Source organism: Pygocentrus nattereri, chromosome 18, assembly GCF_015220715.1.
Source record: "Pygocentrus nattereri isolate fPygNat1 chromosome 18, fPygNat1.pri, whole genome shotgun sequence".
In the NCBI taxonomy this organism is placed as follows: domain Eukaryota; kingdom Metazoa; phylum Chordata; class Actinopteri; order Characiformes; family Serrasalmidae; genus Pygocentrus; species Pygocentrus nattereri.
Genome location: NC_051228.1, coordinates 1,585,555 through 1,612,768, shown reverse-complemented (window position 1 = coordinate 1,612,768; position 27,214 = coordinate 1,585,555). Strand labels below are relative to the sequence as shown.

Here is a 27,214-nt window from a genome sequence, read left to right as displayed (position 1 = left end):
AGTAATCTTATTCATACTGTGATATCAATTTTTCACCCACTATTAATTTAAAGTAAACTATCATAAATTGAGGTGCTGGCTGTGATTTATCCACCAGGATGTAGAGCCAACCTGTTTACAAATATTCAGAATTGGTTCGACTCAAGCGCATTTTAGTTTCATGTAGGTTTCAAGCAACTGAAGTTACATGGAAGTTTCACCATGTAAAGCCAGCTTCAGGCTTCCTCCAGAGCGTCCCATTCCACTGGGCAATGCTTCCTGAACCCCTGCGTCAGCAACCGGTGCACCTTAAATTAGCCGAATTCACTCCTTAGAAAGGCTGTCTGGATACTTCTAGATAAATGGTGTACGATCCCAGCTGTTCATTGAGTTCATGATGCACTGACTCATTTTCTAAAGGATTAGACTGATAGAGGTCAGAGACTGATGCCCCTAATGATCAGAGATTCTGGAACCCTGCAGGGTTGATTTCTGACCTTCTTTGACCTGGAATACGAAACTAACGGCGGCAGGAACTGAAAGTGAACCGTGGATGTGCACACTGAACGTTGGCGTAGAGCAGGTCAGTCCTACAGACGCGTCCAGCAGAGTCACGGCTCAGTTCCCTAAAGGCCACAACCTGCTAACATCAGCTCACAGACATAAACTGCTGATCAGCCAAGACGCGTTTGGTGTCTGAAGCCTGCTTCTTTGGTTTTAGCGCTGGAGCTACAAGGCTAAGCATGATGAGAACTGGAAACCCAAGTCAAAAACATCGCAAGCACATTACAGTCCAGCGCCTCGAGTCCAGTCCCAGCGATTTATCCATGCATACTGACTTATATTACACAGAAACAGCATAAACTCCACAGATGTGCACACAACAGAAGCCAGAAGCTGAAAGACAACACTCACCAAAGAGTCTCTGATGACCTCACTCTTGTAAAAATCTGAAAAGGAAAGTGAAGTAAAGAGAAGTGAGTTCAGCAGATACAGAAGCACACAAGTAGCTAAGTAGCCCATCATTACACAGACCAGGCCAGCTCACTTCCACTCACTGGCCACTTTATTAGAAACACCCATCTTGTCCTTCCACTAACTGGCCACTTTATTAGAAACACCCACCTTGTGCTTCCACTAACTGGCCACTTTATTAGAAACACCTACCTTGTGCTTCCACTCACTGGCCACTTTATTAGAAACACCCACCTTGTGCTTCCACTCACTGGCCACTTTACTAGAAACACCCATCTTGTGCTTCCACTAACTGGCCACTTTATTAGAAACACTCACCCTGTGCTTCCACTAACTGGCCACTTTATTAGAAACACCCACCTTGTGCTTCCACTAACTGGCCACTTTATTAGAAACACCCATCTTGTGCTTCCACTAACTGGCCACTTTATTAGAAACACCCATCTTGTGCTTCCACTAACTGGCCACTTTATTAGAAACACCCATCTTGTGCTTCCACTAACTGGCCACTTTGACATCACCACAGGGTGCTTGAGTCACAGCAGCACGAAATGATGACTAATGTTGAGCTGGACTGATGTAGAAGTCGCAGGAATTCCGATCCGGCTGTTCAGACTGAGTTGCACTGCTGCAGATCGGATACGGATCGGATTTCAGTATCACATATGAAAGCGTCTCAAATCGGAAGTGAAAACGTCAGATTCAGTGTGTTTATCTGTTCACACACACATCTGTGTCACACATGAGGTAAAAGATCAGATTTGAGCCCCTTTTACCTGCTGAGTGAACGCAGCGTTAATGACACCGAACACCTCCACACAGTCAGGTGCTGAGTTAGCAACAGGCCAGTAAGTCACACTGAACGTCCATTAACAGCTACATTAGACATTTTATTACACCGGCTCAATTTAATTAATAAAACAATAAACAGACAGTCAGACAGACAGAGAGGGAGACAGACAGACAGAGAGGGAGACAGACAGACAGACAGACAGAGAGGGAGACAGACAGACAGACAGACAGAGAGGGAGACAGACAGACAGACAGACAGAGAGGGAGACAGACAGACAGACAGAGAGGGAGACAGACAGACAGACAGACAGAGAGGGAGACAGACAGAGATAGGAAGTGTGAGGGTTGGTCACCTCTAGATATGCGGTCACCCACACACAGGTGGAGGGTGAAGTACGTGTCCAGCAGTGGAGAATCATTTCGGTTCACGATGTTTCGCGCTGCGATGCTTCGCAAGTGACGCAAACGCCTCTGTAGGAGGGAGAGAGAGGGAGAGAGGGAGAGAGAGGGAGAGGGAGGGAGAGAGAGAGAGAGAGAGAGAGAGAGAGAGAGAGAGAGAGAGAGAGAGAGAGAGAGAGAGAGAGAGAGAGAGAGAGAGAGAGAGAGAGAGAGAGAGAGAGAGAGAAAGAAAGAAAGAGATGTTAACATTTGTACTACCTGCTCTGTGAGGGTCCATGGGGGTCCTGACCACTGAAGAACAGGGTAACAGAGTATCAGAGAAACAGATGGACTACAGTCTGTAACTGTAGAACTACAGAGTGCAGCTATACGGTCAGTGGAGCTGATAGAGTGGACAGTGATGACGTCTATTCAGTTATTAACACCGCACAGCACCTTTAAAAGGAAAACGAACACCAGGCCTTTATATGCAACACAAATAAGGCAATCAAGTGCAAATCATATCAGACTGAGCCCTTTGAAGTGCGGAGGTCTGTTACTGCACTACTCGGTAATTGTGCTCCGGGGTCCCGTAGGGAGGATACAGTAGCGCCTCTACGCTTTGAGCCTCTTCACAGGATTACTGGGATTTTATGATATTCTAGCCATATAAAGTTGTTAACTGGTCAGACAGTGGCCTGGTCTCTCAGAAACATTGGGCCTCGGTCTCCCATATCTTCCCAGGTCTGATCTTAAACGCGTTCTTGATGAAGGTCCTAAGAAAAAGTCCACGTCAGGTTCATGACGAGTTCTTGAGTGTGTAGATTCTGTTCTTACCTGACAGTAAATCCCACATAAACACTGGTGAACATCAGGATCTGGTTGGTGAATGAGGCCCAATAGGTTCTGTACCACCACGTTTAGAGTTTCTTTAACCAAACTGGGTTTACTGGGCAGCCAACAACAACGGCCATCTAAACAGCTGCGCGTCACAATTTTCGCTCTTTATCCAGTCTTTTTTTATGTTTTTATATTTTTTATTATTTTATTTTATTTTAAATGTTATGCACAGTTCATGTGTACAAATTTCTATATTTATAAATACAGGATTTATTTTTATTATTATTTTTATGTCCTATATGTTGCTGTTTATCTCCATTTTTGTCGATTTCCAGTTTTTGACATAATTTGAAAAAGCATCTTGATCTTTATATTCTGTATGAATTTCTTGACAGACGGACCAAAACAAAAGGCCAAAAATTACTTGGTAAGACGTCTGGTTCCATTGACTTACACTGAAAGTAATGCGTGTTTTTTCCTTCTCCTGTAAAGTTTCCATTTTGGAGATGCGAGGTTTTGATCCGACAACAGCGATACGTTTCATAGCATTTTGAGCTGCATTAAAAGTGCTATATAAATAAAAAAGTATTATATTATTATTATTGTTTAACATCATCATATAATTACCTCTATATATAAATGAAGTTGCCTGAAACGTTACTGTGCAGAACCATCCTAAGCTATTTTTGTTGTTTGTGCCTTGTGACTAATATATGCAAATGAGCTCTGTTCTGACTGGCTATCCTAAACAGAGCCTCCAGGCTTGAACGCTCATTACATCAGCATGAGTGGGCGGGGCTAGACGGCTAGAAACAGAATAAATAGATATGTGTAAATGTAGTTTTTGTGACATCACAAAACACTGTCTAGGTTTGCAGCTTGGTTTCCATGTATCGGGCCGTGTGAACTGAACAGTACGTTTTTAAAACTTTCGCAATGTTTACAAACTAAATCGAACTAAACAAAGACAGGAAAAGTCCGTTTTCCGTGGCATGGACCCTTTAAGGAGGATCCCGGCCGGCGCTGAGAGCAGGCGAATGTGCCACTGATGCACTAAGACAAGCCGCCTTTGTGCGTGTGAGGAAAACCACATGTCGCTATGAGGCAAGGCGTGATGTCACTGTTGGACGGTGGACGTGAAGCGAGAACGTGCGGCGTCTGAGAGAAAGGAACCTTTCAGAAACGGCACAGAGAGCGCAGGAACGGGCTGAACGGTCACAGCGGTCATCACCCAGTTTACTGAGCGACGGGTCAGGAAATCTGTCAAACCGAAGGACTTTAGAGAGCCACTCCAGCATCAGCGTCATATTTTTTATTTTATAATGAGCCAAATGTTCTCAGTGGTGACCGGTCTGGACTGCAGGCAGGTCAGTTTAGCACCCAGACTCTTTTAATATGGAGCAGCGCTGCTGAAATACATGCAGAATGTGGTTTGACATCGTCCTGCTGAAATAATCAAGGCCTTCCCTGAAAAAGACGTCGTCTGGACGGCAGCAGATGTTGATAAAACATGTTTATATCATTCAGCTTTAATGGGGCCTTCACAGAGGAGCACGTCACCCAGGCCATGAGCACTAATGCCCCCTAAACCATCATGAATACTGGCTTTAGAACTGAGCACTGATAACAAGCTGAGTGGTCTTCAGCCCGGAGGACACAGTGTCCATTACTTCCTAAAGAATTTCAAATGTTGACTGTCGGACCGCCGGACACTTTTCCACTTCCCCTCAGTCCATTTTAAATGAGCTCAGGCCCAGAGAAGGTGGCAGCGTTTCTGGGTCCTGTTTATATTTGGGTTCTTCTTTGTGTTTTAGAGTTTAACAGCGTTTGTGGATGCAGTGATGAACTGTGTTCACAGACAGTGGTTTTCAGAAGTGTTTCTGAGCCCATGCAGTGATTTCCACTACAGAATCATGTCTGTTTTTAATGCAGTGCTGCCTGAGGGCCCAAAGATCATGGCCAGCAGATCCTGGTGTTCAGCCTCGTCCCTCACAGACAGAGATTTCTCCAGATTCTCTGAGTCTTTAATGATGTTCTGCACCGTAGACGATGAAAAGCAGAAGCTCTTTGCTGTTTTATGTTGAGGAACGTTCTTCTTGAGCTGTTGCTCTATTTGATGGTGCAGTCTTTCACAGAGTGGTGACCCCTCCTCAAAAGTCTTCTGTTGCCCCCGTCCTAACTTTTTTGGAACGCGTTGTTGGCATCAAATTAAAAAACGGGCAAACATTTTTCAACAAACAATAAAATTTCTCAGTTTCAACAGTTGATATTTTGTTTTTTTTTCTATTTTCTATTTTTAAGTGATTTGCATTTTCATTGCATTTTGTTTTTATTGACATTTCGCACAGCGTCATAACTTTTTTGGAAATCGGGGTTATATATTTTAACAGCCCTTTAATATCTATATTGAAAATTTCAAACTGTTGACTAAAAGGGGAGTTTTTAATTACTTTAATTAAATCTAGTCTTTAGATGACAAACTATGCTCTGCAGGTAGTTCTTCAAAAGGTTCTTTAGTAAAGGAAATGGTTCTATGATTAGATTGACAGTGTGACAACAGCAGAGCAGAGAACAGAGAAGAACAGAACAGAGCTAGCGGCCTTTCATGACTTTCCACCAATGGGAACGGAGCGGGACGTGAAAGGGTTAATACTAAGGCCAGACTGAATGCAGTGTGTGCCTGTGAAAGTTCAGCCCCACCTGACCAGCGTGGACTGGCTGCCTTAATGCTTAAGGCCCAAATCTAAGTCACGGGTCTCCCTATAGGATTATCAGCCCCTGAAACAAAACCTCATTCTATTCAGTCAACACCCCCCCGACCACTTTCCCCTACTACCCCCCCACACGTCACTGGACGCCCTGGAAAAAGAGCAGATTTGCATCATGGTCTGAAAAGAAGTGGCACAAAATCCATTCTGGAGACTTCAAAGAGGCTCCTGACCCGACCGAGCAGGGCGGAGACACAAACACAGCAGGTCCTTCCGTCCAGTCGCATTCAGCACCAGAGAAAATAAACCCCAACCTTCATAAAGATGCTTCCTCATGGGCGTCGCAGTAAAGGGAACGGTTCTACTAGAATCATAAGCTCTACACAGAACGACTTAACGGTTCACTGGAAGGTGAAATGTTCACTCAGACTGACTGAGAAGGTGCATCAAACAGGGCTCTACTGCTGCCACGTCAGGTCTATTACGAGACGTTTTAGGACGTTGATGCATTGAAATGCTTGTGGTGAGGCTCAGACAGTCACTCCACAGAAGGCAAACACAGCAAAAATACAATACAAGAAAAACAAACTGAAATATATGAAATATACACAAAAATATAGAGAAATACACACAAAACAGAGACAATATACATTTTAAAGGGGCTTAAGTGACTCAGTGTTATTGTTCTATAACGTGGCTCAGTGTTAAGGTGTTATTATCCATAGCAGAGATGATATTATTATTATTATTATTATTATACTGACAGAGCAACCAAGTGAAATGTTGGGGACGGACCCACAGCTTCACAGCTTGTTCAGAAGCCTGACAGCCTGTGGGTAGAAACTGTTTATTAACCGGGCTGTTCTAGCCCTCTTTGGTGCTTCACGGAACCAATTCCAAAGATTCTACGTAGAATCGTATAGAACACAAATCTCCATCAATCTCAAGAACTATCACAACATGAAAAGAACTATTTACACATGCAAATGTTTCCATACAGAACGCATGGCTCTAACAGAACCACTGCATTTAGTAAAGAACAGATAGAGTAAAAAGTCTGCATGATGTAAACAAAACACGGCTACTGCCATCATTCTCTGACTGCGGTACATCTTGTGATGTATTAATCTAATTAACTGAATCAATAATATCCATGGGTGGCCGAGCTGTTCACAGTGGTGGTGATAGGAACCCAACGTCTGGGGAGTTTAAAGGGGAACTGTGAGTTTTCAAAATTTCCACATAAGCGGTTCAGAGCGGTTTGGTGTGAAACCCTCTGTTCTAGATAGTCTTACAGAGTCAGAGCCGTTCCCAGCGGTGGTGATGGGAACCAGACGTCCCTCTAAAAGCTCCTACAGAAAGTTCCTACATGAACTGGTTCTGAATTCACTGCCTGATGACTGAGACGCTGTTTTATGAGAGTTTAGAGAACTTCAACTCCATTCATGGTGGAGGGAGACATGCAGGGCGCTGTGCGGCAAAATAGTCCCCAAAGAAAACTCAGTATTCCAGATTTTCCACTATTTTCCATCATCAACATTCCATATAAGCCCAGAAGACTCGTGTAGGTTCTCTGGTGGTTCTGGATGGTAAATAAAGTGTCTATATCTGTGTTGTAGTCATGGCGACGTCTGGTTCCCATCACCACCACTGTAAAGACGTCTGAACCACTTCACACCAAACCCTCTGAAAGCAAAAACAACATGAACACCTTCACAAACTCATTCACTCTCACTACACAGCGTTTAATACACAGTCTTAAAGATGGTTCTTCAAGGGTTCTTCAGTAAAACCAATGCTTCTATACAGAACCACAACTCTCAAAGAAGCATTTGCATGCTGAAATGTTCTTTGCATGGTGAGGTGGTTCTTCAGATGGAGAACGTCATACATGGGTCTTTATTAAAAATACTCCTACACAACACATTCTCCATCAGCCTGAAGAACCATTTCACCATGCAGAGAACCATTTAAGCATGCAAACTGTTCTTTGAGTGTTCTTGGTATTATATAGAACCACCGTCTTAACTAAAGAACCCTTTAAGAACCATTTTTAAGGGTGTAGAGAACTGTCTGGGAAATTCAAACAGTACTACAACATGACGAACAGACTGTTCCCAAAATCTCAAACGCAGAAACTCATCCAGAGCTGGATGGTCACAACACACGTTCTAAGCCGCTTATCCTTCTGGGTCACCTGGGGAGCTGGGGTCTATGCCAAAGGTCATTGGGGCGGAAGGCAGGATACACCCTGGACAGGTCACAGTCCATCGCACGGCAGACAGACAGACATACACACACACACACCCACACCCACACCCAGGGGCAGTTTAGCTTGTCCAGTTGCCCTGACCGCATGTTTTTGGACTGTGGGAGGCACACAGACACAGGGAGAACATGCACAGAGAGGACCCCGATCGCCCAGCCGGGGAGTCAAACCCAGGCCCTTCTTGCAGTGAGGCGACAGCGCCACCCACTGTAATTATACACAGTCATTGGACAATATCTGTATTACAAATGCCAATATTGCAATAACGATTAAAAACATGAAGTACTGTGCAGCCCACACTGACTAGGTGACAGTAAAGCCTGTTATAACGGGACGTGTGAAAGGCGTCTTTACAGTGGTGGTGATGGGAACCAGGCGTCGCCATGACTACAACACAGATATAGACACTTTATTAACCATTCAGAACCACCAGAGAACCTACACGAGTCTTCTGAGCTTATATGGAATGTTGATGGAAAACAGTGGAAAATCTGGAATAATGAGTTTTCTTTGGGGACTATTTTGCCGCACAGCGCCCTGCATGTCTCCCTCCACCATGAATGGAGTTGAAGTTCTCTAAACTCTCATAAAACAGCATCTCAGTCATCAGGCAGTGAATTCAGAACCAGTTCATGTAGGAACTTTCTGTGGGAGCTTTTAGAGGGACGTCTGGTTCCTATCACCACGACTGTGAACGGTTCTGACTCTAAGTTTATCTAGGGAGTTCCCCTTGAAGTGAGTGTGATAACACGTGGAAGTCTACTGGGACTTCATCTCATATGACCCCCAAAGCTGCATGAGTCGGTGATGCCGCTTCCTGAGGAAGAAACTTGTGACTTTCACCGTTTGTTTCACCTGCCATGCAGAACGTGATCAAGGGGGCCTCACTTTTTGGTTGTGGGGAAATCGAAGACGACCTTCTTCAGCCTTAACAGAAAACACAGGTTGAGAAAACCCCCTAATTAAAACCATTTCCACAGCAACAAGAGGAGCACTGGCATCAGAAAAGAGAAAAGAAAGTAACCACAGTCGCAAATGATGCACGAAACACCATTTCACCTCATTTGCTTTGAGTGGCCTACAGCTGTTGTACCCAAAGTAGTTAACTAAGCTGGCTCTAAAATGTTTTACTGTACCCCAAGCTAACCACCGAAACCTCAAATGCTTAAGTATATGAATAACTACTCCACATACACACCCCAGCTTACATTAATCACAGTGAAAATGCCTAAAATGCCTACAAATAAAAGGTCTGAGCCGAGTAGTTTAACGACAGAGAACTCCTGTTCAAATTACCTGCGGAATTAGACGGTTAAGATTTAAACAGAGCGGTTTGGTGTGAAACGCTCTGTTCTAGATAAACTTAACCGAGTCAGAACCGTTCACAGTGGTGGTGATAGGAACCAGACATCCCCCTCTAAAAGCTCCTCACAGACGTTTTACAGTAGTTCAGAAATGAAGGATTTGGCCTAATATGGGCAAGTTTATCCGTACATGCAGGGTGTTGTGAGGCAAAATAGTCCACAATAAAAATAATTTAAGTTTACCATCCTCAACACCACACGTAGAACTCGTGTACGTTCACCGGTTCTGGATGGTAAAGAAGACGGCTATGTTTGCACTGTCCACATAGCAACCCCTGGTTCCCATCACCACCACTGTAAAGACATCCAAGTTGATGAATGTCTCTACAATGAATAACTTCACACCAAACCACTCTGAATGACTCGGTTTACATCGCAATGACTGAATTATACAGGCATTTTGAAAAATGAGTGGAAATCCCCTTTAAACAGGCTTGATATAGCACTTTTAGGTACTGGGGAGCTTTGCTGTCAAACTGAGATCAGTTTGCAGATCCCTGCATTCATTCATTCACTCACTGCAAGCCTAATTTAACACATAATTAGGGGGAAATTAACGTTTTCCAGCAGAAAGAGAGTTTTAAACTGAAGCACCGACATCTGCCGCCTCAGAATCTCAAAACATTATGGCTTAGCGCTTTGGCTAACACGCTAACACGCTAGCATGCTCATTTTGCTGCTGTCACACAGGAAAGTGAAGTTTAACTCCACAAGTTTAGCGTCACTTAAAACCCAAATTACCCCAAAGAAGTGATTTAAAAACCGTTTATTTGCTCGTTTATCGGTTTATTCAGTCAGACCCGATTCGGCTAGTAAATACGAGGCTGACGTTAGCTTCCCGTTCGCTAGCATCGTCTGAGAATTTCCCCGTTCCACCTTAAACGGCGCGGCGGTTACATGTAACGACATCAGTCGCCAGAACGTAAGCGCGGCGCTATTTAAGGTGGAACGGGGAAATTCGAACAAGAAGCTTCGCCTAACAAATCCCGAGCCGCTAGCTTGCTATGCTAAGCTAAGAGGACAGTGACAGTTGTTTACACCAGTAGCTCTAATAGTGATTCAGACAAGCTACAAAAACAGCGACGGAGCTCCGATAAAGCTTTATTTTGAGATCTCGAGATACTTTTCCCCACCTAACTGACAGGGACAGTTATGTCAGACGTTTGTTCCTTACACGTCTCTCTTTTAAACGCTTATATCAGCTCATTCAAAGCTGCACTCTTCTTCATTATCGAGGTTTATGAGTAAACTTCATATTTTTCACGACGTTAAGTACGAACGTTAAGGTTCCTCTGAGCTGACACAAAGCTTTAAATGGGAATTCTACCCGTTATCCATAAATTCCTATCTAATTCGGTGTAATCAGATTTGACTCAGAGTGGGTTTGGTGTGAAGTGGTTCAGACGTCTTTACAGTGGTGGTGATGGGAACCAGACGTCGCCATGACTACAACACAGATATAGACACTTTATTTACCATCCAGAACCACCAGAGAACCTACACGAGTCTTCTGAGCTTATATGTTGATGATGGAAAATAGTGGAAAATCTGGAATACTGAGTTTTCTTTGGGGACTATTTTGCCGCCCAGCGCCCTGCATGTCTCCCTCCACCATGAATGGAGTTGAAGTTCTCTAAACTCTCATAAAACAGCGTCTCAGTCATCAGGCAGTGAATTCAGAACCAGTTCATGTAGGAACTTTCTGTAGGAGCTTTTAGAGGGACGTCTGGTTCCCATCACCACCACTGTGAGGAGCTTTTAGAGGGGGACGCCTGGTTCCCATCACCACCACTGGGAACGGCTCTGAATCACACCAAACCTCTCTGAATGAAGTTCACCTTTAACTCTTTGAGAAAGCTATGGATCAGCAAAATGACCGGAACCATTCTAGCAAAGGTTTATCAATACCAGCTGAACGGCACTTTGGGTTCTTTCAGGTAAAGTCAGTCTATAACTGCCCCAGACAGAACATGACACCAGTGGTGATGTTTTCCAGCTCTGCTTTGGGAAGGCCGGAACACAGCTTGGGGTGATTTCCTCCTGCACCAGCATACATGTATTAAAAAAAGGTGGTTCTACTTAGAACCACAGCACCATATGCATGTTTAAATGGTTCTTTGCATGGTGAAATCAGTCTTAAGACTGATGGAGAACGTGATGTATATGGTTTCACACGCACATCATAACAATAGCAGAACCTCTGTGGTGCTCTACAGATCCATTCTCAAACATGTTCTATCTAGAACCATATATAACAGTCTGCATCAGTCTGAGGAACCAATTCACCATGCAATGAACCACTTAACCATGAACTGGTTCTAAACACCCTTTAAAAAGATGGTTCAAGGGTTCTCTATGAAGCCATAAACACTCAAAGAACCGTCTGCACGCTTTAATCGTTCTTCAGATTGATGGAGAACGTGGTGTTTGGTTCTTCAGCACCATAAGGGTTCCTCTGTTGACACTAGCAACAGAGGAAGCCTTTCTAGAGCTATACAGAACCAAAGAGGTTCTATATTAATCCATTCTCAAACATGTTCTATATGGAACCATATATAACATTCTGCATCAGTCTGAGGAACCATTTAACCATGAAGTGGTTCTAAACACTCTTTAAAAGATGGTTCAGGGGTTCTTTAATAACGCCAAGGGTTCTTTATGAAGCCATAAACACTCAAAGAACCGTCTGCATGCTTAAATGGTTCTTCAGACTGATGGAGAACATGTGGTGGTTGGTTCTACAGCACCAAAAGGGTTCCTCTGTTGACACTGTAACAGAGGCTATAGAGCTATACAGAACCAAAGAGGTTCTACATAGAACCAGAACAGTCTGAAGATCCATTTCACCACGCCAAGCATGCCAACTGTTCTACAGTTAAGAACAGAACCGTTGCCTTTACTAAAGAACCCTTGAAGAACCCTGTTTTAGAGAGTGCACTGCCCGCTGGAGCAGCTGCAGGCCCGGCTCATGCTGCCATGTGACAGTGGAGAAGGAGAAGGAGGAGAAGGAGAAGGAGGAGGAGGAGGAGGAGAACCCGGACAGCGCAGCGCCCGGTTCTCCTCCGCTCCGTACCTGCTGCGAGGTGAGCTCCACATGCAGAGCCCGAGAGGAGGCGGCCGCTGCCGGGCTGCCGCCGCCGCTGCTGGCCGCCGCGGAGGAGACCGCCAGATCCCAGACCGAGTTCATCCTTAAATCGGCACCATCAGGGCCTCCGCACGGCGCACCCCGCGGCCTGAGCGCGCAGCTGTATAAATCAGCCCGAGATAAACACTAAAGCGGAAACGGGGAGGAGGTCTCAGCGGCTCCGCGGCTCCGAGTCTCAGCGGCTCCGCGGCTCCAAGCGCCGATATAAACAAAGTCAGAGTCCGCCGCTTAGGTAGCCATTACTGGACCCAGCTCGCCCGGACAGCCTCCGCGCCACGCTGATTGGCTCCTGCGCCTGTCGATCGGCGAGAGATGCGCGACGCTCGACGGTGATTGGCTCTTCGGTTGTCGATCAAAGAGACGGGGGGCGGGGAAGTGGCGTTGGAGAACTCGTGCTGAGCGAAATATGAGGAAGTGGAAAAGGAGATAACGTGACTGTTATTATGGAATTTAAAAAAGAGGATAATAAAAGTAGCCTGCGTCACCATAACAACGACAGCCCATAAAACTAAACACAACGCTGTTGTTATTATTATTATTATCATTATTATTACTACTACTATTATTATTAGCATTATTATTTGTATCATCATTATCATTATTATTATTATTATTATCATTAGCATTGTTATTATTTTTAAATTATTGTTAATATCATTATTATTATTATTAATATTATTATTATATTATGTTTTATTATTGCTGCTGTTATTATTATTATGATTGCTATTATTATTATCATTATCATTATTTTTATCATTATTATTTTCATTACTATTATTATTATTATTATATTATTTTTATTATTGTTGCTGTTATCATTATTATTATTATTATTATTATACTATGCCCTGCGATGGACTGGTGACCTGTCCATTGTGTATCCTGCCTTCCGCCCAAAGACTGCTGGGATAGGATCCAGCACCCCCCCGTGACCCTGACGGAGAAGAGGCTTAGAAAATGGATGGATGGATGGATTATTATACTATTTTTATTATTGTTGTTATATTATTATTATTATATGAATAACAATATTTAACATTTTACAGATTTCAAATTAAACTGTGCTGGACAATAAAAAAACTACTTTATTGAAACAATTATCCTGTGCTCACGTAAAAAAATGAAAGTCGAATGCATTCAAATGAAGAAAAATATTATTTCTTATTTCATATTTTATGAAAGAAAGAAAGAAAGAAAGAAAGAAAGAAAGAAAGACGAGAACGTTTTGCGTGCGAACCTAACGGGCGCTGCTAAACCCACTGTGGTCCACTAGAGGGCAGCATCGCGTTTCCTCCTCGTGATGATGAGCTGATAAATATCTCCACCTCTCGAGTCGAGCGGTTCAGACGACGCTGAGCCGTCGGCTGATGTGTAGGAGACGGTGATGCCACCTTACGCACACACTTTATTGTTTCTCATTTTGTGAAACTTGTGGCCTCAATAAATGAATTTGTGACCTCAGTATATTCATGTGTGGCATAAATATATTATTTCATGTCCTCTGTAGTAGTTTGAGGTTTCAGTATATTCATTTGTGGCCTTAATGTACTCGTTTCTGGCTTCAATAGTCATTTGTGTACTCAATGCATTAACTTGTGGCCACCTCTTATTAAAAAATAAGCACTGTGTCAACTTATAGGGCTCCATAAAACCCAATTGCACCTTATGTGAATATATTCACACCGTTTTCCTTCAGTGTTAATAAGCGAATCATGTGGGATCCTGGTGACAAATGTCTTTGAGTAATTAAAGGAATTGTTTGGCAAAAAAGTTAAATTTACACAATTTTCCACCACGTCTACATTTTATCAGCTCCACTGACCGTTCAGTTCCACTCTGTAGTTCTACAGTTACAGACTGTAGTCCATCTGTTTCTCTGATACTCTGTTACCCTGTTCTTCAGTGGTCAGGACCCCCATGGACCCTCACAGAGCAGGTACTATTTGGGTGGTGGGTCATTCTCAGCACTGCAGTAACACTGACGTGGTAGTGGTGTGTCACTGTGTGTTGTGCTGGTCTGAGTGGATCAGACACAGCAGTGCAGCTGGAGTGTTTAAACACCTCAGTGTTTCTACTGGACTGAGAATTGTCCACCGACCAGAAACATCCAGCCAACAGCGTCCTGTGGGCAGCGTCCTGTGGGCAGCGTCCTGTGGGCAGGTCCTGTGACCACTGATGAAGGACTAGAGGATGACCAACACAAACTGTGCAGCAGCAGATGAGCTGTTGTCTCTGACTTTACATCTACAGGGTGGACCGACAAGGTAGGAGTGTCTAATAGAGTGGACAGTGAGTGGACACAGTGTATAAAACTTCACGCAGCACTTCTGTGTCTGATCCACTCGCACCAGCACAACACACACTAACACACCACCAACAGGGTAACAGAGTATCAGAGAAACAGATGGATAGAACTACAGAGTGGAACTGAAGGGTCAGTGGAGCTGATAGAGTGAACAGTGAGCGGAGAAACACTCATAATTATTTTCTCAATGAGCGTTTTCCAGCCTCTGTTCTGATTGGCTGTAGGCTGAGTAGGTGTATATATGTAAATGAGCTCCTTTAAATGATTTGCACATCATCGTTTTTATTGGCGTTCTTCGGGTGGAAGGCTGTGTGGTCTGCGTGTGGTCGGCGTGTGGTCGGCGTGTGGTCTGCGTGTGGTCTGTGCGTGGTCTGTGTGTGGTCTGCGTGTGGTCTGTGTGTGGTCTGTGCGTGGTCTGTGTGTGGTCTGCGTGTGGTCTGCGTGTGGTCTGTGTGTGGTCTGCGTGTGATCTGTGTGTGGTCTGTCTGCGGTCTGCGTGTGGTCTGCGTGTGGTCTGCATGTGATCTGTGTGTGGTCTGTCTGCGTGTGGTCTGCGTGTGGTCTGCGTGTGGTCTGCGTGTGGTCTGTGTGTGGTCTGCGTGTGGTCGGCGTGTGGTCTGCGTGTGGTCTGCGCGTGGTCTGTGTGTGGTCTGCGTGTGATCTGTGTGTGGTCTGTCTGCGGTCTGCGTGTGGTCTGCGTGTGGTCTGTGCGTGGTCTGTGTGTGGTCTGCGTGTGGTCTGCGTGTGGTCTGTGTGTGGTCTGCGTGTGATCTGTGTGTGGTCTGTCTGCGGTCTGCGTGTGGTCTGCGTGTGATCTGTGTGTGGTCTGTCTGCGTGTGGTCTGCGTGTGGTCTGCGTGTGGTCTGCGTGTGGTCTGTGTGAAGAAGGAGGCACAGGGTTCTGTAGTTTTACACACCGTTTATTCTACAAACATACAAAAGTTTAATTTAGAGAGTCGGGCAGCGCAGAGGAGGCCGGCTGGCTCTGAACGGCCGCTGGAGCACTTCACTTCACAGCAATCACAGAGCGTCAAAACAAGAACGGCCCGAAGCTTCTGACCGCCGGCTCCATGCGTCCGTGCGCTGTGGAAAGCTGTTAGAGGAGGGATACTGAGCGTTCCTGCGCAGCCCGGTCAGTCATAGGTCAATAAGAGCGCTTTCTGCGGGACACTCAGGCGGCCGTGTGCGGCCAAATCAAACAAGGCCGCTGCTCTGTTTGCCTTTGCTGTGTTTCCGACGCCCTTATGAAGCAACATCACCATTTTCTCTCATTTCTTTCTGTTATTTGTGTTTATTTTGCTCGTAGTTTATAAAATAATCGAAGAAAAAAATAATCGGAGAAAAGACAGCAGTGGTTACTTCAGCATACACTCCTAAAACAGGTGGTTCTCCAAGGGTTCTTTAGTAAAGACGTTGGTCCTATACAGAACCGTGCACACTCAAAGAAGTGTTTGCATGCTTAAATGCTTCTTTGCGTGGTGAAATGGTTCTTCTGAAGGAGAACATGTGAGATATGGTTCTATATAGCACCAAAAAGGGCTCTTCTGTTGTTACACGTTTGACACCGTACGCAACAGAAGAACCCTCTTTGGTGCTACATATAGCGCTTTCTCCATCAATCTGAAGAACCATTTCACTGTGTTGAGAACCGTTCAAGCATGCACCTGGCCCTTGGAGCGTTCATGGTTCTTCTTTACTGAAGAACCCCAGAAGAACCACTTTGTTCTTCAAAAGGTGGTTCGGATGGTTCTTTAGGAAGCACAATGGTCCTCTATAGAACCATGAACACTGAAAGAACCATTTGCATAGTTCTTTCCATGGTGAAATGGTTCTCCAGGTGGAGTATGTGCAGTATATGGTTCTATGTAGCAATAAAAAGGGTTCTTCTGTTGGTTGGTTGAGCTTGACAGCGTATGCAGTAGAAGAGCCCTCTTTGGTGCTACATAGACCAATTAGGACATGTTCTCCATCGATCCGAAGAACCGTTTCACCTGGCAAAGAACCGTTTAAGCATGAGCATGGTCCTTGGAGAGTTCATGGTTCTAGGTCAAACCACCGACTCCACTAAAGAACCCTAATGAACCATTTTTAAGAGTGTGGTCTCAATAAATAATCAGTTCAGTGATTCGACATGAGAACGGAGGTTCATTCAGATCATCTGCTTCCACGTACCATCTTTACATGAACGTTCTCTCTCCATCTTCAGGAAATTCGATGTCTTTCCCAACTTCATGTCACCTGCTAATCAGCCTGAGTGAAGGATGGGACCACTTTTCCGTTTGCGCAACAAGGCGTGGATTATTAACCCTCGAAGACACGATGTTGCCTCAGGGCAACAAACTCATTTTCCTCACTTTACTGTCAGAAAGTCTGAAGAAATGTGTCCTTCAATCACAGCTTAACAAAAGTTTTGTAAAAATCATTTAGAAATGAGTGAAATAAAGTTACAGTCATAGAGCTGAGGCCGACGGGTCTCAGCAGAACACAGGCCTAACGCTTGCGGGAAGGAGAACCTCTGACCCAGACACAGGCAGGGCACTGAAAGGGGTTTTAGATCCTCGAAGAGCGAAGTACGCCGGCGAGAAAGAATACATCTCAGGGATGGTTGGAGATCAAAGTTTCCAAGGAAAGTGTCAAATTAAATAACAGTTGTGTGTGGGGCAGTTGTGGACTTGAGGTCAGGGTGCCCAGTGACCGGAAGGTCGCCAGTTCGATCCCCAGAGCCGACAATCCATCGCTGTGGTGTCCTTGTGTGTGTGTGTGTGTGTGTGTGTGTGTGTGGTGTTTCACTGCACGGATGGGTTAAATGAGGAGGTGAAATTTTCCCGTTTGTGGGATTAAAAAGTGTCACTTGAACTTAATGGGAACCAAAAGTGATTGAAAGTCCTATAATTAAAGCTTAACTTAGAACTAATTAGCTGTGACCTGGCATACGGAGGCCGGAGCGCTCTTATTCCCGACTTGACCATAACATTACACATACTTAAAGACTGCAATAGAGAGTATGAATAAGTGAGTAAGAAGCACAGACGGTCTTTTACTGGGAACGTTTAAACCTCCCTCTAGCGCTCAGTATCAAATTCCTTGTTATAAGAATTTACTGAAACATGTTCGTTGCCTAGAAGCAACAATGTCTGGCAGTCAAATGGATTTAGCCCATTACAAGCCAGGCCTCCCCACTTCAGGGAACACGGCTCTATGTCGTTTCTTCCCGTTGTCTCACAATGTTGCCTCAAGGCAACACACCCCAAAAGGATCCCTGCTCAACCTCTAAAAGGGTTTTGAGCTTAATTCCCGGGACCGATTATCAATAGCCGTTATATATTATTTTATCATGATATGATTTAATAATCAAAGATGGTTTTATGTGAGACAGTGAGGTTATTAAATTGCTTTCATCACGCATGCAGTAGAGGGTTAATGAATATAGCTCCTGTATTCACAGCAGGCTGGAGCACCGTCTAAAGAACCTCATCACTGTGTCTGTAAGGCGGCTCTTATACTGCATTGTTTGTGCAAAAGTATAAAAATAACTTAAAGGGGTCGTGTGGGGGGCGGGGGGCAGTTGTGGGGGGGGGGTTGCAGGTTGCTTTCACATTTACAATCAAAAAAAGGGACAAAAATGATAGAAATTACCCCAAAAAGATGGTTGTGACTGATTGCTCATCATCGTCTATGAGTACAAACACGGTTTACGGATGCGGATCATCGCTGTTTGAGAGTATACTGTGAACTAACATCCAGAAGTTTATGTAGTAGCCTGTTACTGAATAGTGCCACCTAGTGGCAAGGATACAGAATTACACACCGCTGTGTAAGTGAGTCTCTTCCCAGACGGTGTAAGTCTTTGAGTTGGGGGGTTTTAAGAGCTTGAATGGGAAGCATATTCGGATTTATAGGGAAATCTGACAGTGGAAGTGACGCCAGCCGAAGGCCTAAGTGACAATAACGTTCTGTCCGTCTTAGAAGAGAAATCGGTTCTTTCGGCCTCCTCTGGGCCGGGCCCTCCTCTGGCGTAGCGTCCACAGCTCCGTCGTGCCGTTTCTCAGCGGACCAGCAGATAGTCGGTCTCTTTCAGGCCGAAGCGCGTCTTGTATTTGTCGAACAGCGTAGTGAGCGAGTTGATGTACATGCTGTGGTACATGTCGATCATGTCCGGAGTCGGATCCTCGACCCTGGCCACTGTGATCGGCTCTCCAACTGGAAGAGAAGCATTCGCGGACAGATCAGAATATTATAATATAATATATTGTTACTACTTCAATCAATTTCACACTGGGATCAGTTCCAAAGACATAAGATCCAGCTAATTAGACAGACACCGAATTACTAATGAAGCTAAAGACGTAAAAACATCAAATCTACCCGACTAAAAGTGACTTCATCAAATGTAAACATAACGTTGAAACGAGTGTCCATGGTTCTACACGGAACCATTTTCTGTACAAAAGAGCCCTTGAAGAACCATCTTTAGTTTAGTGAGAGGGACACATGCTCTATGGCCCTGCCGAGGAAGAGCTTATATATGCAGCTTTCATAATAAACCATCCAAACGAGGATTTTAAAAAGCACATTTTTGAGGTCGGGGGTCTTAAAGTCTTATCTTATTTTCACACGAATGCATGTATTAATGCATGAGATACAGTACCAGGGAGGTTCTCTGAGCTATGCTCGTCTAGTGCTGGTGTGGTTCTGGTTTAGCTGGTCACTCTGGCCCAACATATCACTTTTTTCATGAGAAAACCTCGTATCTCCATTTTGGACTTTTTTCAGTTTTTGACCTAATCTGAAAATCCCTGTTGTCCTTTACATGTTGTGCAAATTTCATGATGAATGGACCAAAATAAATGACCTAAAATGACTTGGAAAGACGTCCGGTTCCATTGACTTCCATTAAAAGTAGAGTAGGTTTTTTCCTTCTCCTGTAAAGTTGCCGTTTTGGAGATACGAGGTTTCTAGCAGGGGACATTTGTGGAAATGTGATATTATTGGTCGATATCATTTCATCCCACCCGCTGGTGCACAGTGACATCATCAGAAATCAGACGTTTTGGAGGCGGGGCTGAAGTTATCACATTTTGCTGGAAGCTTCTCTGCTAGGCTTCACTGCTGATGTCTCACCGACGGTGTTGATGGGCTTGCAGTAGGGAACCATGCCCCAGCTCTCGGACGAGAAGAACCCGCAGCCGTGGAACAGACAGGGAGCGAAACCCAGCAGCTTCTGCAGCCTGCGCTGGACGTGCCTCCACCACGAGCCCTCCGCAAACATCACCTGCTTATACGCCTCGTTCTCCCCAAACGAGTACACGGGCACCAGGTCAGCTCTGAGGGACACACAGACGGCCAGCAACGGTCAGTGATGAGAAGTATGAACAGGTTTTCCACAAACACTCTTAAAAATAAATGGAAATTTATTGGAAAATCTTGGAATACAGCGGATAGAACTTTTACATTGTTCTTCACACTTAACGTTCTTTAAAAAACTGGTGGTTCCTCGGTGGCAAAAAGGGTTCTTTGGAGTGATGCCGTAGAGGAGCCACTCAAGAGTCCCTAAAGAACCTTTTGGTGTAGGTTTAAAGTACATTTAAAGTATATATATATAAACACCAAGTACTGAGTGCTTCTTGTATCTCCACTCATTGTCCATCTTACGGTTAATGTCTAAGCCTGTGTGGAATATGAACACCGCCCTGCACTAAGAACCGTTTAATGGTCATGCAAGTTCTCACTGCAGAGTGGAACCTCCATTAGAACGTCTCTACCTTCTCACTGTAAAGAAACCAGATCTATCCCACGCACACACACAGCTTTCGGACAATCGGTCGGAATCGGTAAATAACAGCACCCTCAGAAACAAATGTCAAAGCAGATAACTTGACAATAATGAATTTAAATATATCGTTAATAATTATTGACTTCTTGTTCCCACAATTCCTGAAATACTGAATAAAACTCATCAAATAGTTTTAAATATTTGAATCCACACATTGTCGACGTTATTACTGTATAGAATGTAATATAATAAAATCGAATGGCGGCTGATTCCACACTTTTGATTGTGAGTGTACAGTCCTGCGCTGAGTCGCCCTGCTCAGGTACTCGTGCCCCCCCGGCTGCAGTTTGTGCTGAGTCACCTGGTCTCTACCGTCCACTGCCAAGAAGACACTAAACACACAAATATAACCTACATTCTGTCCTCAAATTCAGTGAACAGTGATCCTGTGTATCTTCTAATGTGTGGATGGAATAGGACTTTATAGGATTCTATAGGTCACATGTCGCTGCTGTCAGAACGAAAACCTCGTATCTCCAAAATAGTAACTTTACAGGAGAAGTGAAAAACATACTGCACTTTTAATGTAAGTCAATGGAACCAGACGTCTTTCCGAGTCATTTTAGGTCATTTATTTTGGTCCATTCATCATGGAATTTACATACAATATAAAAGGTAACAGGCCTTTCAGATTATGACAAAAACAGAAAAATATCAAAAATGAGGTTTTCTTCCAACAATGATGTGATTGATATATATATGAATTATACAATCCTATAAAGTCCATTTTGATGTTTTTCAGTTTTCTGAAAAAGCCAATTCATAATGAATGGACCAAAATAAATGACCTAAAATGATAGAAAGACGTCTGGTTCCATTGACTTACATTAAAAGTGCAGTAAGTTTTTTCCTTCTTCTGTAAAGTTACTATTTTGGAGATACGAGGTTTTCTTCCAGCAACAAGACCACTGCTGTCAGAACAAATCCTTGAATATCCAAATTTGTTTGACAGCAGCCCCTGTCAGTTTTGTCTTTCAGCCACAATTCTGGTGAGAATTTCCCATAAACTGGGATTTTGCCACACCTGCAAATGCAGCTACTTCCACCTCACTGTGGTCTTTGGCCCAAATGCAATCACCCCTTTCAGCCAATCATTATCATCTGCTTTCCAGCCCAATTTCCACACATCAAACAAGATGTTCATTGTTGTACCACCTTTTCTCAATCTATGAAAAATGGAAAGTGGTGCTCCATGAAGAAGAAACTCACCAACTCACCTGGTTTGAATTGTCTATTCATTTTATTAAAAATTTCAAAGCTGTGCTCTGAAAAAGTTTTTAATTCAGAATTTTTCATTTTTAAGTTTGCCTCATCAGGAAGGAAAAGCCTTTATACATTTCTCTAATAATAACACGCTAAACTAACTTCTAAGACTGAGCTTTGGAGGCGTGTCTGCAGATTGTTTGAGGAACTGAAGGTGAGTCTCCTGACAAGAAGCTGGAATAACGGGAAAGAGTGACTCATTGACTGAACACAGGGATTTTTTTGAGGATTCTGCGTCATCTTCTGTGAAATGTGTTCCTCACGCAGAAAAATGAACCACTTGCACGAAACACTTTGTCTGTTTTTCTTTTCTTTTTCATGGTCTTGTTCTGTTTTCTTACCCTTTCTGCAGAGCCAGCTTCACAAAGCCTTTGCGGTTCTTCAGAGTGACGGAGTTGAGCCCTGGTGCGCAGTCCAGCGACTCGGCAGCTCCTCCGACCACGATGACCACGGCGTTTCCCGTCCCGTTGCGGGAGAGCAGGTAGTCTATAGAGTTGCGGTTCACCGGGCAAATTCCTGAAAACCAGAGGAGACAAAAAAACCAACGTCACTCATGAAATCACAACATTACCATCTACATTAACAGGTCGTTCTTCAGACTGATGGACAATGAGTTGTATATGGTTCTACATAGCACCAAAAAGGGCTCTGCTGTCATTATGATGTCAGGCTTGGAACAAGAACCCTTTCTGGTGCTAAACAGAACCACATATAAAACACATTCTTCATCAAAAAAACATTTCATTATGCAAAGAACCCTTTCAGCATGCAGATGGTTCTTTGAGCGTTCATGGTTCTATAGAGAACTGTTGTCTATGCTAAGGAACCCTTGAAGAACAAGCTCGTTTCTAGCTTGTTTGGCACCCAGCTATGTGTCTAGTCTCTGTCTAGACCTGCCCTTCATGATAAGAGTCCTTATAAATTAAAGACAGTTAATATATATATATATATATATATATATATATATATACATATTAACTGTGTGTGTGTGTGTGTGTGTGTGTGTGTGTGTACATCAAAATCTCGTATCTCCAAAATGGTGACTTTACAGGAGAAGGAAAACACATAGTTTACTTTTAATGTAAGTCAATGGAACCAGACGTCTTTCCACGTCATTTTGGCCATTTATCATGAAATTTATACACAATGTAAACATGTAAACATGCTGAGGTATTATATGGTGACCATATTTAAACATATCACAGTTCTCTTCGTCTCTTGGTTGTACGAAATTGTTCATGGTCAGTTTTATTATTCATGGTCAGTTAGTCTTGCCTATCAAACCTTCGGGCCTGTATTGCAAAAGCAGATTGTTCTGGTCATTTTATGGGCACGCATGGCGCTACAGAAGGTCCCCAGACAGCAGAGACACTCTGCCAGAATCAATGATCGCGCAGGACATGTTTCATCACACTTCCAACATATCGACAGCAGAGTAAACAGATCTGCACTGAGTGTAACGGGCAAAGCTCATACGCTCTTATCTGCTCCTCGAACAGTACAGCGGAGTACAGTTCTGCTGCTGCAGCCAGTGAAACAGCAGGGCTTGACTGAGAAACCGCTTATCTGCTGCTTTTCAGGCTCTACGCTGTGATTACGAGGCGTAAACAAACAAACACGTTTATATGCATATGTATTCATTTGGCACGCGCTATAATGTGTAGTCTACGTTCTAGACAGTCTGATTGGATGAGAAATGTTCTAGGCCGTGTTGCTGAGCACCGAAACGCAGTTAACCATTACCAGGTTTCTACTTTAGCACATACAGTGAACAGAATATGGACTCATTATATAACTTCTATAAGATAATACCTGTAATACAGGAAACATATATATATATATATATATATATATATATATATATATATATATATTTAAATATTAAGCATATGTGTAAATATTGAAAAATGGCCATAAATGTGTGTATATTGCACATTTAAATATATTTGGCACACATATTTCACACCACCACATATATTGCACAATATATTAGGAGGTCAGGGAACTGGCCCTGTGACCGGAAGGTCGCTGGTTCGATCCCCAGAGCCGACAGTCCATGACTGAGGTGCCCTTGAGCAAGACACCTAACCCCCAACTGCTCCCTGGGCGCTGTGGATAGGGCTGCCCACCGCTCCGGACAAGTGTGCTCACTGCCCCCTAGTGTGTGTGTGCTCACTAGTGTGTATGTGGTGTTTCACTGCACGGATGGGTTAAATGCATTTTTTGTAACGGGACATTTTAACATACACATGTTTTACTGTGAGCAAATATATATGTACAACAAATGTAAACAAACTGGAATGAGCCAGAAATAAACTTACAGACAGAACCACCTTCAGGTTAATCTGGAAAAACTGAGCTCAACCTGATATTCGCTCAGCTTTATGGATTTGTATGTAAATCAGTGGGGCACTACTTTTCGTGGTGGAAGGAATTGATGATGTTAAAGCACGTTTGACACGATGTTCTGGGCTGCTTTACTCTTTTATTCGTTTTATTAAAGAACCGTTCTATAAAAGTGATAGAACCCAGGAGGTTGTACGTTCTAAATAAGATCACACCGCTGTACTCACCTTCAGCTCGTACCTGCGACCGAATCACAGCCGTGATTTCATTTGCGATAACAATGCTCATTTTCATGCCGAACGCAAACTAGTCGCTGAGTAACTGCGATGGTCTCTTCACTCTCGGGAGCTGGAGCTACTTTAGGTGCCAGGATTGCTACGTTGCTTCGCTGCTTTACTTTGCAGAACTGTTGTATAAAAGCACTAAAATGTAATGTAAATGCTTAAATGTAAAAAGGCAGTGTATGAGCATAAAGGTGTTTCCTCACCTCCAAACATCAGGTAGTCCCTCAGCAGAGGCAACCGGAAGTTTCCAGCAAGTGTAGCCAGAGATGGACGGATTCCGGGGAATTTCTTAGAGAATCCCGTCGCCTCCGTGGAAAAATTACAGAAAGCACCGAAGCAGAAGATGCCGTGGGGGTGATAGCCGAAGATGTAGTTCCGGCTGGGCAGTAGGTTATGGGTCTTGATGAGCTTTGGAAAAAACAGAGAGCATTATTGAGAACCATCTCATATCCACATGCAGAGAAACATCCAATATTTTGAGTTACTTGGAAGCTAAAGACTAACAATGTAAACGTATAATAAAAAAATAATTTATACACAAAACCCCCAAATCCAGTCCACCAGCTGAGACGTGCTTGACGTTTGAAGTTTGCTTTGTTAGGTTTAGCACTGGAGCTACGAGGCTAATGCAACTCACAAGCAACTAGGATACACAGAAACCCCATAAATAACATCTATTAAAGATTATTTTCCAAAATTCCTACATAATTAACCCATTAAGCTGTGAATAGAGTCGTTCAGAGTGGTTTGGTGTGAAACGCTCGGTTCTAGATAAACTTCCCGAGTCAGAGCCGTTCACAGTGGTGGTGATAGGAACCAGACGTCCCTCTAAAAGCTCCTACAGAAAGTTCCTACATGAACTGGTTCTGAATTCACTGCCTGATGACTGAGACGCTGTTTTATGAGAGTTTAGAGAACTTCAACTCCATTCATGGTGGAGGGAGACATGCAGGGCGCTGTGCGGCAAAATAGTCCCCAAAGAAAACTCATTATTCCAGATTTTCCACTGTTTTCCATCATCAGCATTCCATATAAGCTCAGAAGACTCGTGTAGGTTCTCTGGTGGTTCTGGATGGTAAATAAAGTGTCTATATCTGTGTTGTAGTCATGGCGACGCCTGGTTCCCATCACCACCACTGTAAAGACGTCTGAACCGTTTCACACCAAACCCTCTGAATCTCTCTGTTTACACCTCACACACTGGAATATGGAGAAATTTGGGGAAAAAGGTGGAATTTCACTTTAACTATTTTGAGGCAGTGCAGTTAGCACCATGCTAATCATTGTGCATTAGCTTCCTTTCCTTTTTAAGCTACGTTATGAAATGAACTACTCTTTATCTTCTGACCGTGTTTATCAGATATGTGGTCAGCTGGGAATGGCTCTGTGTCCAGCGCCGGGATGGAGGGGTGAACAGAAGCTGGTCTCGTGGCGGAGACTGAATAAACAGATTAAGCACGGGTGCTAATTGCTGCATTTTCTGGGTGCATGGAAACCAAGGAAGGCTTACATAACTGAGATGTATAAAAGCACAGAGACACTTTTATCTGATATTTTGATTATCTAACTCTCCGCTGTCAAAGAAGAAGAGTCCTTTTTTGTTTCGCATGAAAGAAGCAGGACTAAGCGGTCACACGGCTGCTGTGCTCTGTCACCTGACCACCAAACGGTTTCTATAATTAAACAGTTTGATCAGAGTTATCTTCAGTTCTGTGGGATTAGCATATAGTTTGGGGTTTCCAATAAAGTGGCCAGTGTGTGGAAGCAAAAAGAAGGTGTTTCTGATAAAGTGGCCAGATAGTGGAAGCTCAAGGTGGGTGTTTCCGATAAAGTGGCCAGTTAGTGGAAGCACAAGGTGGGTGTTTCCAATAAAGTGGCCAGTGAGTGGAAGCTCAAGGTGGGTGTTTCCAATAAAGTGGCCAGTTAGTGGAAGCTCAAGGTGGGTGTTTCCAATAAAGTGGCCAGTTAGTGGAAGCACAAGGTGGGTGTTTCTAATAAAGTGGCCACTTAGTGGAAGCTCAGGGTGGGTGTTTCCAATAAAGTGGCCAGTTAGTGGAAGCTCAAGGTAGGTGTTTGTAATAAAGTGGCCAGTTAGTGGGATTCTTCCAAAAAGGGTTCTTCTCTTATTAGGATGCCAAGCTTGTAACAAGAGTAGAACCATAAACAACACATTCTCCGTCAATCTGAAGAGCCATTTGACCATGCAAAAGGTTCCTTGAGTGTTCACGGTTCTATCTAGAACCACTGTCTTTACTAAAGAACCCTTGAAGAACCACCTTTTGTAAGAGTGTAGTCAGTTTAGTGTGTGAAGTTTCTTGAGATTTAGCGCTGGAGCTGATCTGAAGCTCATGTTTGTTTGCAGCAGCTCTCACTCAGTTTGATTAAAATCGTCTTCTTCGGCTTTTTTGTACTGACGCAGTCGGGACGGTCCCACTAAAGTCCACAGATGCCGGGCAAAGTGCAAAACAACAGCAACCACGAGGACATTAAACGACCCATTTATTTATCTGAAAGCCAGATGCTGATTGGGCCGCTCTGATATTGACGTGACAGCGTGTGTAAATGCATTAAGTGCCACTCTTCTTAAAGTATTAAGTCTCAGTCATGCTGGATCATCAATTAATTCGCCTAAATGGCCTTTTTCTCCTTTTCATGGAGATGCTCTTTGAAGAAATGCAGATATTGTATCTCTGAGTGTTTATCTGCTGTTATCTGAGGTTCGTCTTGAGAC

At 43.8% G+C, this 27,214-nt stretch overlaps 2 protein-coding genes across 2 annotated transcripts in view; both read right to left on the bottom strand.

Annotated features, from left to right (window-relative positions):
- The window catches only part of uvrag (UV radiation resistance associated gene), a 171,667-nt gene extending 158,960 nt beyond the window's left edge, over nt 1–12,707 (bottom strand). The window contains exons 1-3 of the mRNA XM_037547505.1: nt 12,379–12,707; nt 2,100–2,217; nt 895–929 (exon numbers count right to left, since the gene is read on the bottom strand). Coding sequence (XP_037403402.1) covers nt 895–929; nt 2,100–2,217; nt 12,379–12,492 — 267 coding nt within the window. The 5' untranslated portion in view covers nt 12,493–12,707. The remainder of the gene's footprint in view (nt 1–894; nt 930–2,099; nt 2,218–12,378) is intronic.
- Nucleotides 12,708–16,449: 3,742 nt separating this feature from the next.
- dgat2 (diacylglycerol O-acyltransferase 2) overlaps nt 16,450–27,214 on the bottom strand; it is a 17,817-nt gene continuing 7,052 nt past the window's right edge. The window contains exons 5-8 of the mRNA XM_017682524.2: nt 24,687–24,891; nt 22,195–22,369; nt 19,879–20,081; nt 16,450–18,957 (exon numbers count right to left, since the gene is read on the bottom strand). Of these exons, the coding sequence (XP_017538013.1) occupies nt 18,803–18,957; nt 19,879–20,081; nt 22,195–22,369; nt 24,687–24,891 (738 nt within the window). The 3' untranslated portion in view covers nt 16,450–18,802. The remainder of the gene's footprint in view (nt 18,958–19,878; nt 20,082–22,194; nt 22,370–24,686; nt 24,892–27,214) is intronic.